General features: G+C 44.3%; 2 protein-coding genes across 5 annotated transcripts; one reads left to right on the top strand and one right to left on the bottom strand.

Moving 5' to 3' along the window:
- Positions 1 to 63: 63 nt before the first annotated feature.
- Positions 64 to 17,096, bottom strand: LOC105282671 (vacuolar protein sorting-associated protein 13D). Of its 3 annotated transcripts, XM_026969104.1 has the most exons (25): positions 16,907 to 17,096; positions 16,621 to 16,828; positions 16,135 to 16,325; positions 15,787 to 16,018; positions 15,473 to 15,669; positions 15,167 to 15,334; positions 14,865 to 15,102; positions 7,938 to 14,764; positions 7,472 to 7,622; positions 7,169 to 7,397; positions 6,866 to 7,106; positions 6,407 to 6,775; positions 6,057 to 6,245; positions 5,642 to 5,965; positions 5,300 to 5,492; positions 5,036 to 5,218; positions 4,708 to 4,938; positions 4,214 to 4,240; positions 3,654 to 3,814; positions 2,935 to 3,549; positions 2,654 to 2,836; positions 2,212 to 2,583; positions 1,980 to 2,092; positions 1,426 to 1,858; positions 64 to 1,283 (listed from the first exon to the last, which is right to left on the bottom strand). In XM_026969104.1, exons 2-25 carry the CDS (start codon positions 16,715 to 16,717, stop codon positions 1,182 to 1,184), a joined length of 12,066 nt encoding a protein of 4,021 aa, XP_026824905.1. In that variant the 5' UTR covers positions 16,718 to 16,828; positions 16,907 to 17,096; the 3' UTR covers positions 64 to 1,181. The 3 variants fall into 3 exon arrangements, with proteins under 3 accessions (XP_026824905.1, XP_026824906.1, XP_026824907.1); XM_026969105.1 differs by lacking the exon at positions 4,214 to 4,240; XM_026969106.1 differs by lacking the exons at positions 16,135 to 16,325; positions 16,621 to 16,828; positions 16,907 to 17,096 and having other exon boundaries at positions 15,473 to 15,608; positions 15,787 to 15,876.
- A 260-nt stretch (positions 17,097 to 17,356) lies between these two features.
- Positions 17,357 to 19,777, top strand: LOC105282658 (dnaJ homolog subfamily C member 1). 2 transcript variants are annotated; one of them, XM_011344825.3, is made up of 7 exons: positions 17,360 to 17,689; positions 17,799 to 17,900; positions 17,985 to 18,203; positions 18,286 to 18,530; positions 18,602 to 18,911; positions 19,004 to 19,222; positions 19,326 to 19,777. In XM_011344825.3, the coding sequence occupies exons 1-7, from the start codon at positions 17,528 to 17,530 to the stop codon at positions 19,389 to 19,391; spliced, it is 1,323 nt and encodes a 440-aa protein (XP_011343127.2). In that variant the 5' UTR covers positions 17,360 to 17,527; the 3' UTR covers positions 19,392 to 19,777. The 2 variants fall into 2 exon arrangements, with proteins under 2 accessions (XP_011343136.2, XP_011343127.2); XM_011344834.3 differs by lacking the exon at positions 19,326 to 19,777 and having other exon boundaries at positions 17,357 to 17,689; positions 18,988 to 19,213.
- Positions 19,778 to 20,027: the final 250 nt, after the last annotated feature.

Raw genomic sequence — 20,027 nt, 5'->3', positions numbered from 1 at the left:
ACAGATGCAGTATCTGAAAAATGTAACGCATCGACAGTATTTTATTTTATGAAAAATACACTGTTGCAGATATAACATTTATTAATTCATTTAACGGATATCACAACGTGGATATATATATATTACAAATATATTACTTTTCCGCAACGTACGCCAGCTTTACAAAAGTATTTAAATATAGCTGACTCTAGAATCGATCTATCTGTACAGTTTACATACGTTTCTCAGTACGCGATAAGATGTTACGAGGCATTACAAAACAGAAAGAGTGGTTAAATAAAACAGAGGAGACACGTGCTATCGAATCCTGATGCTTGCAAAATATACGCTCTTATTGTTGTTATCGTAATTCTTACGTTTACTGAATGTAAATACGTATGAAGGCTTTGGCTTAATTGCTTTTCTGATACATTGCTATCTCTATGTTACATAAATTTACTTTTTCACGACAGTAAGTGTTAAGTTCGTTGGTTTTGATACGTATGTACATAAAGATGTATGTAGACCATCGAGTCTAAGCTAATTGTGAAAAAAAGAAAATCATACTTGTTCCAAAATCGATACATCAACTTTGAGTTAGCAATTGAAAGCGCAGTAAAATTTTTAGCCGAGGAAAAAAAAGCTCGCGATGACTTTTCGTTGAATTTTTACAGGTGACTTTTAACTCTAGGTTAGCTCTAAAAAAAATCTCATTGAAAATAGTGCTTCTAAAATTTCCTGTAACTGGAAACATGGATTATGTACATGTAACGTTTAGGAAACCAGCACGTATATATATCTATGTACACGATTAGAAAATTTCCTATTTCTCTCTCTCTCTCTCTCTCTCTCACTTTCTTTTTATATATCTATTTTATCTTATCGATTTTTATACCTTATCGAACTGTATCAAAAATTTTTACGCCAAAATAGTTGCGCCACAACTGCAAGACGCGAGAGGAGAGTCTGATTGCGAGATTTCGATGTGCGACTTGCAGCTACGGCTCGTGTGCCGGCGTTAATTGAAATCACATTACTTTTTACAGTACTTTCACCGTACCTCCACATCAGTCTTTTTGTAAACTTAACGTTAAGCGATCATTAAAACATTACTGATCGTGCACTCTACGAAAGATAAAAACCTGACTGTATAGTCTCTAATAAATAAGATCGAATTCTCATTGCAAGGTCGATTAGCATGATTACTTATAGTATTGTACGTCATCTAACATATTATCCGACGATGACAACGTTAAGCTGCGTTCTTCGTGCATCCCTTTGGCATAATTGATCTGCTGTGATACCTAAAAATAAATAAATTATTTATTATAGAAAAAAAATTAATTATAGTAATATATCGAAATCTGTTACGTGACATCAAGAGGAAGTAATTGTATCATACTTTGGAATTGTATGCAATGTATATTTATGTTTAAATATACTCACGTGTTTTGCTACCTCCTCGCTGTCGCAACGCACCTTTGGCCGCCTCCACAATTCGGCCAATCCGTCCAAATTGACCGCGGCTGACGAATCAAAGCGAGATATCAGTTCTATGTAGTACAGGGTGACGTTATTGCTTTGGGGCTTTTGCATCGGCTGGCAACACAAGAGATCTGCTAGGTTGACCTGGGTCACTATCGCCTTCGACCCGCCAGAAATGATGCGCACGCTCTCGTTGGACACGAGCACCTTGAGATTTTCCGTACCGCTGCACAAGCACTCGTAGGCCACGAAGAGCTCGGAGTAGTCACGATTGTTAATGCTGTACAGGAATTCTTGGCCTTCGGCCTGCTGGCGATTGTACGGTGGCAGCAATCCGGTGGAACCACTGACCACACGTGGCGGTCGATCACGCTTCGGTATGGTGCGATTAGCGCTACACATGAATCAGATCATCGGTTAGATCTCAAGAACTCTCAATACTCAATGCAAAGCAATTTAAAATACGTTTCGTCGAATTCTCAATTAAACTGCACGTAATCTTGGAATGTATCTACCTCCTGCTCGTCTCGCGTACAGCGGTGGCTGTCTCTGTCGCTAGATCCAGAACCCCGACGACGGGTTTCGTTATTGTGCCCACTACTCCTCTTCCGAAACCCGCAAAGAAGCCCTGGAATTTCATTTCATATCACCTAAAGCTATACAGACGATACAACAGCGACTCTAAGTGCAATTATGTGTTGCTTCCAACGAAATACAACTTGTGCTTCGATTTGCGACGTTACATACCGGGAAACCCTCGCTGGTCGCTCCGTCATAAGTCTGTTTGAATATGCTGGTGACACCGCCCAGTAGACCAAAGCCCAAACCTTTCAAGCCAGCCACCAAGTGATCGCTGCTACCCGTAGTGTTGGCTCGGATTCTTTGTCTGCCCTCCTCATGCCTCTCGTCCATGATCACCCTGCCTAGACCATCCGACAAGGACTCCGTGACCTTTGCCGCGGAGTTTGAGATACCGTGCGTGACGTTCTTCACTAAGCTCTTCACGCTGCCTTCATAAATAAGCCCGGAAACACCTTCCGTCACGTCGTTCATAAATCCAAGAGGATTTCCCAAGAAATCTACAGAACCCAAGATAACTGCCGCTTGCCACTTCAGTTCCTGAAACGATGCGGTTTATTTATTAAACGTAATCAAATGCAGTGTACAAATATTTCAGACCATCTCTTACATCTTTATAGTGCTTCACGATAGAGTGCATCAAGAATTGGCTACTCTCAAACGGATGCTTCTTGATGAACGGTTCCAACTCAATGGTGGCATTCTCAAAGTTAATCAGAGTCAACCCCAGCTTCCTCTTTACAGCTTGCAGATGGTAGGGCAATTTCGTAGTGGTGAGCACACTAAGTTTTACCTGCAGAAAGAAAAACATAAAGTTGATACGTGTTAAACGAATAAAGTGCACGTTGTTTATATCTCAATTGAAGAGAATTTCTGTTGACGTTTTCGTACTTGATTAGGAACGAGTTTTAAGGCACCAAAGTAATATCTCTTAGCGTGTGCAGCGGATACTTCGGAGATGAATCTTTGCGCCTTGAAATCATTTTCGTCGACTGGCACTTCCAGTTCCGACTTGCCGATGCCGAGGAACGCTGCCAGCTTTAAGATAAACTTTTCTTCCAGATGCACGCACAGGGGCTTGACGCTCACGATGACGTGCTTGTATATCTCGGCGTTCTGATTCCTCGATTGTAGCTTCTCGGCCACCACGTGGAGGGTAGGCCGATACTCGTCCTCCGTGCGGGATGAACGAGTCACGAACAGAACCGACGTGCATTGCGCTTCGGACAGTTGATTGTCGATCTGCACGTCAGCGACGCTCAGATCCAACGTGGTGTTCAACGGGGTCTGCACTACATCCAAAGAGATTCCAGCCAATCGCGCGAACAGTAGCTCCTCCACTGGTCTTTGCGAGACGATGGACAATCCAAGACCAGCCGGCAAGTGCAGCTTCAGATCCAATTCACTGGAATCTAGCTTCTTAACGTCGGCGTCGACTTGAGTGGGCCGATGGCTCACGGCAATGTGCGACCAGTCGCGTTCCTCGAGTAAGGCGAACGTTTTCTTCTGTAGCAAAAAACTCAGTCACTTATTTTTTGTTCATATTTTCGTCAATTTAAGATAAAACCTTTGAGTAAAGGCCAACGGATATCAGCAAAGTTGACACATACCCTTTCCTTGATGTCCAGGATTTGCAGAACACGAGTCGGACCGTCGGTAGTCACCCTTATCGATAAGAATCCAGAGCCCGGTCGTAACTTTTGTCTACCTACTCGTTGTTCGACCGGCGGTGGACTGCTGTTCGTCTGAGGACCCAGTACAGCTTCGCTCCCTACAAAAACAGGAGTGCTTCTTTAATCGTAAAAGTGCATGAAACAAAATTACATGACTCGGAAAGTTTGCGAATGCAAAAGCATTATACGCCGGAGTACGATAACGCCATAATTGACTAGTTGCAAGGAGTTGAACAGCTATGGGTTAGTATTAATTACGATGTATTAGTTGCGAAAAAGAAATTAATAAAAAAAGAGGGAGAGAGAGAGAAATCGTGTTGTCTATATCGCGCTTTGACGTACCCGTGAATATATGCGATTGCAGTTTATTTGGGGAAAAAGAAAAAGAAAAAAAAACGGGAAGAGTGAAAGAAGCAAAGATATTACAGTATGTAATACTTATGGGCAAGCCCTTAGGAAACCACCGATTTTAGTGCGTACTCTGAAACTATACGTACACATTTGCCAACGGGCGACACTGCCGCCTGCAACATTCATAATCAATTTAGGTTTTTCGAAGCAAAAATAGCGAGAAGAGAGTAACAAGAAGAAGTAGAGGAATCTTAATTAAGAATCTACGAACAATGAACAATTGGCAGATAATCAGAATAATAGAATATATCAAATGTAACATCGTGAAACAAGTCTCACGAGTTCTCCTGGATTACTCAATCAGCATCTACCATCAATGTCGCTTCGTGGTGAACGTTCAATATGGAAAACGCGTTTTGCCAGTTTCGATGATATCATATACTCATCTGATTTTTTTTATACCACATGCTTTGCGTTTACGGACAAAGGCATTTGATTTGCATCACGAGTACGTAAAACGACAACTAGCTCGCAAATGAGTAATAAAATATAAATAAAAAATATAATCCTCGTCAATCAGATTGCTAAGCGAATCAGCTCAGCCTCGAGTGCGAGTACAAACGAACAACGAAGTGCTAACCTTCGCACAGTCCTATAAAGCCATCTTTCGACTGAACACACATATTTTTATGCGCGCAGCACAGACGACCGTCGTCGGTAAATCGCCACGTTTGCGTCGACTTTCGCCTGGAGTCAGGCTTTCTCAGGGCGAGGGGGCAATATGTGAACGGTTGTGGCGCAGTGCCTGCTATGTCCAAAACGAATATCATGTTTGCAGCTTTGGAATGTTTGTCTCTTGGTGGACTGGAACCTGTTTCGTCAAAATTAGAAATTAGAATAAAATGTTAATCATTTGAATTCGTCAATTAGACGTGTCATGGTGCACTGATATCATGTCTGTTGCATACCTTCGTGCTGTAACTGTCCATCACCGGTCATTCTCCAAAGTTGTGATCTAGCACCGTACTGTTTTCTTCGGAGGGTGACCACGCCACCGGGGCCAGCCTCTAAGACCAATCTCTGAGTTTCTACATCCAACGGATCCAGATCGCTCTCGCCTGTTCCGAGATCGGAATCACTCTTGAAAGTACCTGTGATTGTAGAGGAAAATTAGGTAATTAATATACGCATGGAATACCATCTCTTTACTTCATCTATTTAAAATACATTACCTGCGAACGCGATATAAATGAAATTTTCGTAAGTCAGTCCTCTGCCCTCCCCGAGCGCATTTAGGTCGTACGAAGCTGTCGCGCCTCCCGGTGCTGTTAGCACTAAACCAGCGGCCTGTATCGGTTCATCCAACGCGTACGGTACCGATGAATGTGATCTGACGGTCCATTGCAGATTGTCGGGCACTGCAATCTACATGTATAAATTAATTGTAACATGAAAAAAGAAACAATCGATAAGTATGGCGATTATTGATGCAATAGATAAAATAATAAATATAATTCTGTAAACGTTGCATAAAAATTTATAGAAAGTACCAAAAAGTACGTAAGACTACATACCTGGTTGACAGTCAGTGCAACTTCCGAGAAGTTGTCCACTCTTATAGGCGGTGGCATAGTATCGGCATCGGTAAACACGATGAAGTAAGTGATCTCCTGCAACACAACGTCCACTCGTAGGAAATGCATCTTCCCCATGGCATCTCTGACGTTAACGGTTAACGAGTAATTGTCGTCCAATCTGATACCGCCCGACCACACACAGTTCGGCACGTCGATGATTCTGACGCAAAGCAGCAAGTCCTTATCCAATCGTGGCCAATGGAAAGGCATGTGACAATCGGGCATGATCGTTATGTGCGTCGCCTGAGCATTTGGATGATACTGGAATTGATTAAGAACGATGTACAATAGTACAGTAAGCAACAAAGTCGCTCTGTTACGATGTCAACAATCAGCCACGTAAAAGACTTACTACTGTCGTTGTGAAACATCTCTGTGCCAACTCTAACGTATAAGATGACTTGTTATGCAGCTGGTATCTCGGTGATAGCGTAACTACTGTAGTTGCCCTGTATCTTCCTCTCGCCGCGCGAGTGGCCACGCTGATCAAGTAGACTATGTCCGGTCTGCCGTCGCGTAAGCTAACTCTCAAGCGATGAACCTGCGAAACATATCATCAGCGTCAGAATAATTAAGACACTTTTTTTAGCAAAAATTTCCAATAAATAAATAATTAAATTTATTCTATCCATACATTAAAGCAATAAAAATTGTTACAATAAAAATTGGAATAATCTTATTTAACAGTCTTATTTAACTTACGTGTATCCCAGGTTGCAGATGAAAGTGCTGAGACCACTGTGGTACGCCGTGAGGATGCACTTCAGTGCCAACCCTCACCGACAAAGTCCTACTGGCCTCCTCGTCGCTGAATGAAAATAGCAGCGGCGCTACCATTCTCGCTCTCTCATGCTCCTCGAATTGTCCCGCCGCTTCAATACCAACACCCTCCTGTCTGAACACTAATGGCAAGCCGGTCTTATTTATGATCCAATAAGGCGCGGTGATGTTGATCTGCATGGCTGAACCTTTCTCCACCACTACAGCTGCCTGTAAGCAAAGCATTCTGCTGGCGGAGTCTAGCAGTCTGAGACGGGCAGTGAAGGAACAGCTGTGTGGTGGCAATATTATCTGAAATAATATATTCATTTCAATAAACCAAATTATTATCGAGAGATATCGAGAGACAGGAGTATATATAAGATCACATGCTTGACATACCACTCCTGATCCCACATAACCGTCCAATTGAATCGTAATCTCCAGTTGTTCGTTCAAATCAGAACAATGCAGGTCTGCGTTGCAGCCAGGCGTAATTCTGCCACCCTCCATACCCGTATCGTACGTCAATTCGTATGGTAACAAATTCGCCAGTGTAATGGGAGCCATTACCGTTATCGTGTGCGCCGGTAACATTTGCATGTCGATCGGGTAATTGTTTCGTCTCACCGCTACGCACATTCTGCAGAATGGATTACGAATTCAACTTTTTTGCTAGCATTCGCTAAAGATTCTATTCCATACCTGAATATATCGGTCTGATTGGTTCGACAAGTGATGTGATTTTCCACGACTTCCAGTGGTTTCTTGACTATCGTCCAGTCTACTGATTCCGTGCAATATTGGAACAGGTGATTCGAGATGAACGGCTTGAAGCACATCTGCACTCCAGTGTGTGTCAGGGGCACAGACATCACCGATTGTGCCGGCACTTGAAGAATTCTCCCACTGTTAATTGAAGTTAGTGGTAAATCTGAAAGAATAAAATCGTTGATCGAGCTTGTCAGTCGTCATCAAGATAAATACGTAGGAATCAAGGAAACCGACATCCAAGTTGATTCAACGATTGTTCCATCTTGATTTCGATCGGATGAGCCAGTTTATTGGATATTTGAAGAGCTGACCTAATAGTAACTAACTTCCTGGCGGATCCTTCCAATTCCACGGCAAATACGATTCTAGTTCTAGATGTAATCGCCTAAAATTAAATAGCATTATCATCATACAACCCAACATTGTATATATTGAATTTACTAAAAGTCTGTCTTTAGGTATCAAGAAAAATATGAATATATATAGTGTATGAAAAAAGGAAACGAACAATACGGGATTTGCAAAACAATAATGATTATAAATTCCCTTTTAAAGAAAATATGTAACATCTTAATAAATGACATTACGCAAGATGTGGAATAATAGATTTAAATAATGCTTGTCTAGTCCAGACGCGACGAGTGAATGCAAACGAAAGAATTATTTTATTATTTAAGAATTATTTAATTATTTACCTTACCTGAAACTCGTTAGTATCAGCGTTTGCGTGCCGGAAGTAAATGCCCACGCGGTCGACGGTCACAGGATCAACCGTTTTCCATCCTTCGACTAAAATTGCAATTTGATGCCGTCTCACAATATGCGTTGCGTGATGCCTCAACTTGCCCCTCACTTCAAACGTAAACGGTGTCGTACGTCCCGGAAGCACTTCTATCCACGTGTCGTCCTTCTTCGTAACGTTCCTCGCTTGAGAAGACGTTTTACCGACATCTATCGTGTCATCCGCGGTGGCAATGAACGTTTTGAACCAGAGCTTACAGCCAGTCTCGTTCTTCAGAGCGAAAGGTATGAAAGGCGATCGTCGTCGATACACTTGTGCCTTGAGCGCCGGTTTGTCGACGACTAGATCTCCGTTGGATAGGTAGTAATCCTGCGTCCAGTTGTGCTTGACTAGTTGCACGAGTTCTACCAACGTTAAGGTGACGTTTACGTTCAGAGAGTCCTGAGAATTGATGGACAAGTGCAGCCTCTTTGAATCGAGTGAGTTAGTGAGCGTCTGTTCCCACTGAATATTCGCTCGCCAGGGTTCGACGAATGGCTCCCACCCACTCAACACTCGGTTGTAATAATCCACGCTGAAGGTGGCGGACAACGAGCCGGGTTGCTGGTTCATCTTCTGCATGTTGAAATCCGCCAGCGTAACTTCCAGCAGTGGCACGTCTGCGTCCCGGCAGTCATCGATGATACAAATCCGCATGCAGGACGCCTGCACCTCCACAGTGCGAAAGCTCGACTCTGTCGCGGCTGCTCCAGAGCTCGACGGCACGGCGTTCTGCGTTAGCCACAAAGCGGCGTCGTCTAGCTGACCGTTGCAACAATCCAGCGCCACTCTGCAGTCCGCCTCCGCGAAACCCAACGTAGTCAGCTTCGACACTTGGGTATCCGCTATCTGATCGCTCTCCGTTGCCACTACGCTCGACCTTTGCTTCGCCCATAACGTCTGCTTGGGCAGTGAGCTCAGCATCCTGGAGAACATGGTCACATCATGGTAGCTCAGTCTCACGCACAGCGGCTGCAATTGTATCTCCAGGCACTTGTCATGTGTCAAATCCAAACTCGCCCCGACTGGGTCGATAATTGACAGAGCGGTTTCGTTCTCCAGGCCCAAAACGCACGAGAACAGTTCGCAGTGCGAGAGATTGCAAGATAGGGGCTTCTTGCCCTTTTGCGGTGTCGAACGATACGACAGAACGGCAGTGGTCTTCAAGATTACAGCGTTGGTGTCGAGCATCGCAGTGTCCTCGACGATGACCAGTTCGGAGTCCGTGATGTTGATTTTCAATTCGAACGGCACGACGATCGCAGCATCGGTGGCCTCGGCCTCTTGATTGACGATCACTTGCGCAGTACCAGGTATGGGGTCGGGTTCCGGTGAGTTCAACAACACGAAGTCTCGCACAGCCTCCCACCAGTCCAGGATGGCAGTCAATCGCATGCTGTGCAGCAGGATAGTCGTCGCCGCGAAAGTTTTGCGCTTCCTGTGATGCACCTCGGCTTGAACGCGATCTTCCGCGTTGATGGTATCTCTCAACGGCTGTAGGATCCGCGTGAACACGTTGCACCGCCGATCAGCCGGCTCGTTCTGGAAACGTGTATCGGTGATCAATATCTCCTGCGACACCAGGTCAATATCCTGCGAACCATCGCTCAGCGATTCCAGCGTTAATCGAGATTTAATAAAATTGATGCACGCCAGCGCGGCGATATTGTGACTCGGGTGCAACTTCACCGTCACGTTTACCAGCTCGAGAGTGATGCAGGATCGGGTCCACGTGTTCGCGCGATTCTCTACCGCCGTGATCGTATACTCCATCGTGTGATTCAAATCCTGCACGAGGAGACGCAGATCATCCAGGTTCTCGCCGATGTTGTAGGATAGGAGGCCGCGGATCAGCATGTACTGCATCGGGTCCAGGGCGCAGTCCATCGTCGATAGCGTGCCGTGTATGCTGAGGTCAGGTATGTCGCGGCTAATGTAAGTGTCGAGATTCCGTTCGATGCGCAGCTTCAGATGACACTTATCAGTGAGCAGCGAGGAGCCCATCTTCTTCACGAGAAAGCCGCCTACCGATAGGGTGTCCTCATCCAGACTCGCGTCGCACCTGAGCCGGCGCGCTGCGTAAACGTCCATATTAACCAGTTCAAGCAGCATCACATCCAGTAGGCAATCCGGGACGGCCATCGACGTATGAAAGTTATTGTGTGCCGTAAGCTCGCCCAGGTCCAGCAGGATCAGTTCGTCGGATCTGGAGCTTACTGGCAGCAGTATCACCGGTGCACCAGCGTGCAACTCTAACGACAATCGCGTGGCACGCTTGTTCATGTCTATGACAGCGTCGGCGCCGGATCGCAGATTTCGCATGATACTCCACAGCTGCGAGAAGTGGCCGAAAAACGCTTGCAACTCCGCCACAAATCTCTGCGTGTGAACGTAGTGTACGGCAGACATTTCTAGCTTGAGTCGCGCGTCGTACGGTTCCTCATCGCAGTCGGCGTAGCTCGAGTATTGAAAATGCAGTGCTTTCCTGCCAGATGAGAGAAACCTCTCGCGATAGAATCGACCGTGCGGCGTCAGGTCCAGCAGCGACATGGAACCTAGTGATCCTGACACCTTGGTTTTGCCATCCTCGGCTTTGAAAATGTGCATGTTAGCGTTGGATACATTGGCTTTCGCTATCTCGCGCTCCAGTTGCGTCAGCACCAGCGTCAACGACCTCACTTCTATCTCCGTTTCCGATCTTACTATCAGGTCTTCGTCTGTCTTGCTTCCACTGGTACGATCGCTGTCAGGAGTGGCTCGATGCGCAGCGATCTCACTGTCCGCTGCCCCAGACAGACCGGCAATCCCGAAGAAGTCGAATACCACCATCCACGATTCTACGCTTATCACCAAGTCGAGACAGTTGAAGTCCACGGTTACCGTCTTACGGTAGAACTGATCTTCATCCGACGCGATAAGCCTCTCCTCAGGATGCATCATGTTGATGTTTATTAGCACCAAGTTTTCCCCGCTCGTAATGCCGCCCGGCGAGGGTGGCGGCGTGTTCGGCGTCTCAGCGGACGAGACTGCCGGTTTCCTGCGCCAGTGAGGCGGAATCGCGCCGTACAGAGTATCGCTCTCCAATCGATCCGGCAAGCTGCCGCAACCGAAAGCGGTTTTGTATTGCCGCGCGAAGGCAAGATCCGGACATGACTTGGAAGCGCCCGTGGACAATTTGGCGCGTGTGGGTGCCGACGACTGCATCATGTAGCGATGGCGCGAATCGACTGGGCACAGAAGATCTTCCATTAGCAGAGAGCGCAAGGCAACCTGAATGTTGGATTCATTCCGCTGTAACTTTTCGTACTTGACGACGAAGTCTCGCATCGACAATTCTACCAATGGTTGCTCCGAGTGTGCCTGTTTCAATTCCACATTAAAACTCGGCAGTTCAAACGAGACCTTAACACACAGATCAAGCTTCTCCGAATAACCAGACACTCCGTCGATGTCATCATATTCGGCGACCGCGGCCGTGGCAGTTACAGTAGGCATGGAGAACAGTCGATTAATAGTGTCAAGCAGTTGCTCGTACTGCCCACGTGAGAGGGACACCTTGAGCGGTGTTATCACGGCGCCGTGCACTTGTACTATTGGACCGTTATTTGTAAAGTCGCCATCCAGCAGAAAAGTCATACTTTGCGTCAACGTGTTCTGCTTCTCCACCAAGATCTTGAGCGTCGTATTGTGCAGTATTGGCTTGCCGGACTCCTTGCACGAGTACATCTCCTCGGCTCTCATCGGCAAATTGTTTTGTGACTGCCCAATGTTACTGGATATCTCGAGAGAGTACAGATTCATGTCGCGCACCTCCAACGTGACTTTATGTTTCGCCATCGAGCCTAGGTGAGGCTCGTGTTGCAGCAACATCGTGCCCAGATGAGCTACGAATACCTGTTTGCTGTGCGAGGAGCGCGGCATCACGAGCACAGGACTCTCTAGAAGCACGTCCAATCTTAACGACAAAGTGTTTGAATTGTCCAGATCGACCGAGACGCTTGGCAGTCGTTTACGCGATGGTATCGTCCAATCGTCGGCGTTCACCAAACCGATTGCCATATCAGTGGCGGCTGCGCTGATTTGTCGCGCGAAGTTGCTCAGGTACTGCTTGAATTCGTCGACACACGAGCGTAACTCCGATATCAGATGCGGCACGTGGGTGTACCAGACGCTAGCCACACGTATCGTGAGATCGAGGTCGATCTCCGTGCAATCCTCGCTGGTATATTTGGTGCTACGATTGGCCAGAAATTTGAATGCCTCCTGTTGTTGATCGGACAGTCCGCTGAAATGTTCTAGGGGATGATGTGGCGGATCCGCTAACGGATCTCTGCCCACGCTGATTATCCGCTGATGGGTCTTCCCAGTTGGAGTCAGGTCGAGCATCTGCACTCCACCAAGCGATCCCGATATCGACGTGTTCGCGGCCAAGGTGGCTTGTATGCGCGCGTCCGACATGGTTGCTGTGGCGATCTTCTGTCCCACCAAATGATTATCCTGCACCACTGCGCGCAGAAGCAGCACGTTCAAGCGATGAAAGTCGAAGGTGATTTCCGTTCTCGTCGATGTCTTCATCTCTGTGTTCTGACTCGACAAGGAATCTGTCCGGCTTGCAATGTGCGCCGACCTTGATTTCTGCAACGGCAAAATTCTCTGAAAGAATCCCAATAATTCTACTATCGTCGCTTGGTTGGCTATGATGTCTAGGTTGTTGAATTGTATGTTTGCCATCCTCAGGTTCTCTGTGGGGTCGTCCACCAGCGTCAGTTCCACGACGATCAGCGCCTCCGAATCCAATTTTTCCAAACCGACTAACGAGTTACTTCTCATTTCACGAGGTGAATGTGGAGTTTTCACTTTGTTCACCAGATTAGACAGCGCGTTGGTCAGGGCGACTGGCGAGGTCAGTCGCGGTGGTTTCGTAAAGTCCGGCGACTCAGGCGACTCCGGTGAGATAGGTGACGTCGGGTCCGAATCTCTCAAGATGCCGGAAACACTATCCATGCCGACGTGCTTATGACTAGCCACAAGTAGTTCAAAATCGGAACCAAATTCCTGAAGAGCGTCGACTAAGAGCAATCCGTGGACAGAGAGGGAAACGCTTAGATCCGCCACTCTTTTGCTGAGAGCTGCTCGGACACCGGACACTTGCAGCTCCGCCACGCTGCGACCTCTCGATTGCAAATCAAAAGTCATTTGGTCGATGATAAATTGCACCATCACAGCGTGGCTCAATGAACGATCCAGATTCTCTTCCTTCCTGGGGCTTTCAGGTTCGATGCTAACGATTTCCGTATTTTGTGGAATGCCAGCAGAGGTGGAGAAGCTGGATAATAAATTGTACATTAAGCGCATCGCACTTACTTTATGCTCGTTTACGTGCACTACCAGTCTTGGCAGATTGCCGGATACTGTGACCGAAGGAAAGTTGGGATCCGACGTAGTGAAGACACGTCGTTCAACTTGTAGGGATATGTTGAAACGCTCGAGGAAATGTAAGGTCGACATACCCCTTGTACGAACGTGCTTCCAATTGTCCTTCGCCTTGCCCACCAGAATCTGCAGATCCACCAAATCAATGGAATACTGATCGTACAATTTCTTGTACAATTCCGTTTCAGATAGGCCCTGGAAATCATGTGGCGAGCCATTCTCCTGGCTGCCAGGTGGAGTGGAGCAAGGCGTCTCAAATCTCTCTTCCTCGTCGTCGCTGATGGTCGATTCCGTTTTCATCATTATCTGATTCAGATTCGTGTTGTTCGACAGGTGTAGCTTGCCGAAATCGACCATCACCACGGCCGCGTTGACATCGACGAAACTCTCCACCAGCAAGATCTGTGGCGCGGAGATCTTGAACTGCAAGTCCCACGACGAGCGGTACACGAAGTCACCGTCGAGAATCTGTTCCCAGTTCTTGATCAGCTGCCTTCTCGTGCGACGTTTCATCGCTTGCAATCGTTGATTGGACGACGCCGAACGGTGCGGCTTGCACATAAAGTCTACCAGCCAGTATATCACAGTCGGATTATACACGACATCTAACGACTGCGAGTACACGTGCAACAGATGATCCATGCTGATGTGAAATGGCCTCTTTTCGTAAATCAGTTCGAACAAGTTGTACGGCGCCTGTTTTGTTAGTTTCTCCGACGAGTTGCGGACGCGTGAGAACACGCTAGACGCGACCTGAGGCTGCACCAAAATGGGAAACGTGGAATTCTCCGTGAGAAAGTCGTGGAGATGCAACGTGCCCAGACTGATCGAGAACTTGTGCGACCCAGATCTGGGTCGCGACTCGTAACTCAGGTTCACTCTCTCGAACTTCAGTTCTATTACAGTTTTCGTGCCGTCGCAGCCGTTTTTCGCGGTGCACAGCGATACCGCGCCCTGCGCCAGAGCGAAATTGAACTGCCCGAATACCATGTCGCGACGTAACAGGGTATCGTCGTCCATGGTGTCCGCCAGAACGTCCAGCAGCTCACCGTCGAACGTTGTCGAGTTACCTTCGGTTTGCGCTCCGTTGCTGTGAGGAGTTTTCGAGTGCCAACCCCACCACTGTGGAAACCACTGCAGGAGCATGCCGCGTCCTTGTGGCACTTTCCCGTTCGACACTCGCTGCGGCTTCGTAGGTCTCACCTTGTGCATAGCCAATTCTCTCAATGCTCGTAGTTCGTCAAAACTCCGTTCGTGTTCAACTTTCTCCTTCAACGCTTTAGTCTCCGGGGACAGGATTGAAGTGGGTGTACCTGCGAAAAGAAGAATTAAAATTTGTCGACCACTTTTGCATCATTTCCTATCAAGACGTCCAACGTCAAAATCTCCAGAAAGATATGTATTTATTCATACTTAATAATTTAGTGTACGCTTGAACGTAACGAACGTTCTGTCTGGCTCTGGAAAGCGCATCTTCCCAAGATTGTTTAGGTTTGAGCGTATCTCTACCGAGATGACACCTGGCAGCGTACTTCCACCATTCCTTGCAGCCATCCTTAACATGAACTATAGGTCTACAACGCCACTGTTGTTTACGACGATTTATGCGATGCAGATCTTTGATACATGTAACCATTTCTTCATATTGAATCTAAACATAACGACTTGTTATACACTGAAGAGACCACCCTGATATTCAAACAATTTGTACTCACATCTGTTATGGACAATGGTACTTCGTCTAAACGTAGGTCTACTACAATACGTGGTTTATTAACAGATCTTAATGGACGCTCGGTTCGATCTCTTTTGATGTGTGCTCTTGCGTTCACAGGTGATAAAATATGGTGCTTCGTCGAGTTTTTGGATTTGCTCATGGCAATCTATAAAAATATCAAGTTTTATATCAAGCATTTAAAGCATTAATTTAATACATATTGATATATATCAAAATTAATTGCAAAATACAAAGGAATAGCTAGCATATTATGTTTCCTATGTGTACTAAACTTTATACTTACAGCCAGATCGCCTAAATTAAGACCACCAAAAAGTTCATCCTTTTTTACGTGATTCCAATAAATCGAAAGACTATCGAGTTCCATCAACTTAAAAGACGCGTCTGTTAGATTCCAAGACGTGCAACTAGGTATCCAACTAGCGTCACAATTTTGAGCAGTTAATGCACCAATTGTAATACCAAATGCAATACCATTATCTAGCAAGTTTCATCATCAATAGAAACATCAATAGTATCATAACATATACACGCGTGTATGTGTGTATATATAAAACAATCTGTATTCAAGTAATCTGTGTGAAAGAAATTATTTACCATCTGGTAGCGTAACACCATCTTCATATCTGATATGAACATCTTTGATATTTAATTGTAAATTTTCAATGACGTTTGTTACTAAAGACGTGCCATAACTTAACCACGAACTGTAACTCGAGGCATAATAACCAGGATCGTGCTCTACATCCGCTTTCCATCTGGCTTCCAACCCATCCAATCGACTAAGCTTATATTCCAATATTGCTTGTTCTTCCGCCTCATTGTCGTACTGTGGAAATATGTTTTTAGCCCAAGAATAAAATTTATGCCCTATATAATCCATCAAGTTTACAGAAATTTCTCTTTCAGCAAACAGAACAAAATAGAAGTCTAGCAAAGTTTTACCTCGCTTATATTAATTGGTCCTGCTACTAGATAAAGCTGCTCTATAGCTATCACCCATGATGCAGTCCTTATTTGTCTAACTGGCACTTGCAGTCTAACTTTACCGATAAATCCAGCCTTAATTTCGATCGGTAGCCCGATATGACGGAGAGCTTCGCGTCTCAAGGGTAAGTTTTCTAATTCAACTTCCCCTGATGGAAATAAATCCATTAAGAATCAAATACATGCAACAGCAATAGCGACAAAATTAATCAACTTTCATAAGAGGAAAAAATGTACATAATAAACTAGTTCGGTTTGAATCAATATTCAATATTATGCTATCGCATTATGCGGGTATATGCGATGTATGAAAAGTAGAATTTGTTCAACATTACGCACAAGGAAGATACATTTTGCAAAAGATACATAGTTAATCAATCATATAATGCAGTTTACTAAAAAAAAATCCTACGTAATTAAATGCGCAGCGTAATATAACCTCACCCGATAACAAGGCAATGCTCAGCTGATCCGTGTTCAGATTTTCTACGTATTTGCCGAGATAGTTGTTTAGCACCCAAGCCACGAGTCCTTCCAACATTTTGCACAAACAAAATCTCTGTCACTGTCGAATCGAAAATATCCGCACGAATAGGCATAAGTAAGTTTGTTGTAGGTTATGTCACTTATATATCATACGAATTCTCGAAATCTGCGAAATAACAGTGGTTAAAGATGATACATTTCAGTGTACCGTATCCGACTTTCGTACGACCGACACTTTTTATACCTGGACTATCGTTGTGTCTCTCACTAAAAGTCCGTAACTTGACACGGTGTTTGAAATCCATTTTAAATAACGGTTCTCCGTCGATGACCGACAACAACTACAACTGTATTCAGAAAGTGAAGCCGCGATCCAGCTGACATTACAAATGCTTCAGAATATTTTCTATCCTTTTTCTTCTTTCGAATGAAAAGAAGGAAAGAAAGTGTTTGAAGCATTTGTGTGCTAAGCGGACCGACCTGTAAACCCTTGTGTATAATTATTAAATATAAATTGCCTACGATTGATGATTGGACATTTTCAATCATTAATATTGACATGTAAGAAACAACATTGGTCTGTGATTCGTGGAGTACGCGTGAAGGCTGGTTCGCACAGATTGACAAATGCTTTATTTTTATTTCCCATAAGTATCAACCATGTTCTAATAATCCTGACGTATCGCAAATAATCGCGCGTGAAAGATAATTGCAATGTGGCAGTATCGTAAAAGAGGTTTCCTAACCCAACTCTCATGCGCGACCGATTGAGCCTGATTGCCGAAAATCAACGTTATGTCATAGTAAAATTCGAATTTCGCACGGGACAGTGAGAGAACGCGCGTGTGTTAATAATTATGTCTATATGCGGCGGACAAAAATGAACGTACCATTGATAATTTTCGGGATTTTCCATGTTCTGAGTGTATTTCGATCCTGCCACGCGTGGGATAACGATGATTTGGAAGTGTTCGACGTCGCCGAGGAGGTCAATGAAAATTTCTACAACGTCTTGGGCGTCACACAGGTATTTATCATGCGGACACAAGTTTGAATACTTGTACAATGCAAGTACATTTACGTGCAGAGACTGCACAGAATGTGGAGTTTAATTTCTGTTTCAATTTTTCTTCCAGACTGCAAATGCGTCGGAAATCAAGAAGGCTTTCAGACGCTTGTCGTTACAATTACATCCAGATAAAAATCCTGCGGAAGATGCGGAGGAACAATTTAGAAAGGTGCTTTGTGTATATAGAAATAAGAGTAAACAAGATATCAAGGTGATTAAAGTATCATATTAGCAACTTGTGCTGTTTCTTTAGTTAGTTGCTGTCTACGATATCCTGAAGGATCCTGGAAAGCGACAGAAGTATGACAATGTACTTGTCAATGGTCTGCCAAATTGGCGATCAGCGGTGTATTATTATCGCCATGTTCGGAAAATGGGACTACTGGAAATGAGCATTATTCTATTCACAGTCATCACGATAGGACAATATGTCGTGTCATGGGCAGCCTATCTTGAAAAACGATACACTTACGTAAGTATCTTGCTTTACAAAGTAAAAATATGATTCTTGTTCATGTTGATTGACGTAAGAATGAGTATCTGCTGTGTTACAGGAGCAAGTTTTAGGTAGCAAGCTTCAAAAGATGCAAAAGAAATGTAGGAAAAGCAAAATGGATGTGCCAGACCTGGCTGACATCTTGGAGAAGATTCCTACTCCGACTATGTGGAACACGCTTCCATTTCAATTACCAAGGTGGATAATAGGTTCGATAATAGCCATACCGTCTACCGTTCGTCTCATCGCACAGCTTCTGAGAGAAAGAAAGGAAAGGAAAAAACAGGAGGAAGAGGAGGCATTGTAAGTACACCCATTTCTTACGTATCGCAACGTATCTCATTTGGGGAAATTTGTAAATATCTATGTTCCAGAGCACAAGAAAACGAGCAGCCCGAGCCGGAACCGGTGACATCGCGCGGTGTTCGAAAACGTAGATCCGGCTTTACGCCGCAAGAGCGAAGTGGCAGTAATCATAAAGAAACGACAAAAAAAGAGGATTGCGATTACACGAATCATGTGTACGAGAAGCCAGCAGTATCTGGTGGCTTGTGGACTGATAACGACATATTAGAATTGATAAAGTATGTGAAAAAGTATCCCGGCGGTACTCCCGAACGATGGGAGAAAATTGCGAGTGTTATGAGCCGCACTGTCGCGGAAGTCACGCACATGGCTAAAAAGGTTGTTATTATCGCGCTGATTTCGATTCTTCAGTTATTCAATTCGAATTTATTTAGCAGAATGATTAGAAATTTAGTTGTGTACTTTGTTAGGTAAAAGACGAAGGTTTGAAACCTGGCGAACCGGTGGAGGAGGCTGCGACAGAGGAAAGACCAAAGAAGATTAAGACTCGTAGTGAAAACACAGTCAGCACCACTGAGTGGAGTCAGGAACAGCAAAGAGCGTTGGAAGCTGCTCTTACTAAATATCCCAAAGGTGCATCCGTAGATAGGTGGGAAAAAATTGCGAATTGCATCGAAGGGAAAACAAAGGTACGAATACAATAAGTTCATTACGTTACGTTGCTTCTTACGAATTATAAAAATCGTCAATCCGACTTTCACTCATAATTCTGTAATTGTCTTATGTTTATAGGAAGAATGCCAAGCACGTTATAGGCAATTAGTGGAACTAATAAAAAAGAAACAACAAGTTCAATAGTTCAATTTATATAGGGGAGAATCTTGTTTCTGAAGATGTACTTTATATCACTGAGCCAAGAAATAGTATTATTGAATTATAAATAAGGAAGCGCGGGGGAAAAAGTGATATTTCATGATTACCCACAATATCAATTTGTCTGCTCTTGAAGATCATAAATTTCTTACAAATTCTTTTATACAAATAATATTTTAATCATATTATATGTATATGTGTATATATATAATATGTATATGCGTCTCTCTCCATAAGCAAACTTATCATGAAACTTAACTAAAAAAATATTAAAAAAGGAAAAAAAAAATAAATCGGAAAATACGAACGTTTTCCTATATCTTATTAAATGTTTATTGAAGATGTATTTATTTAATAAATTGAATAATTAATCAAGAGGGGAAAGACTGAAACTGTATAATCGCAAGACATTGTCCTCTTCTCTAAACAAGACTGATTATTAGAATGTATATTTTATCCCGAGATAGAGTTTTTATCAATATCGATGAATATTCATAGATCTATGATATAACGTGAACGCGGGTATAATTATACGCACAAAGTTTAAAAATATTTATACAACTTTACAAACGTATATATACACCACAGATTTGTAAATAATCCTGTTTTTATAACTGCATT

Source organism: Ooceraea biroi, chromosome 4 (assembly GCF_003672135.1).
Source record: "Ooceraea biroi isolate clonal line C1 chromosome 4, Obir_v5.4, whole genome shotgun sequence".
Taxonomy (NCBI): domain Eukaryota; kingdom Metazoa; phylum Arthropoda; class Insecta; order Hymenoptera; family Formicidae; genus Ooceraea; species Ooceraea biroi.
The sequence above is the reverse complement of the archived record's forward strand: the minus strand, read 5'-3'. Positions and strand labels throughout refer to the sequence as shown.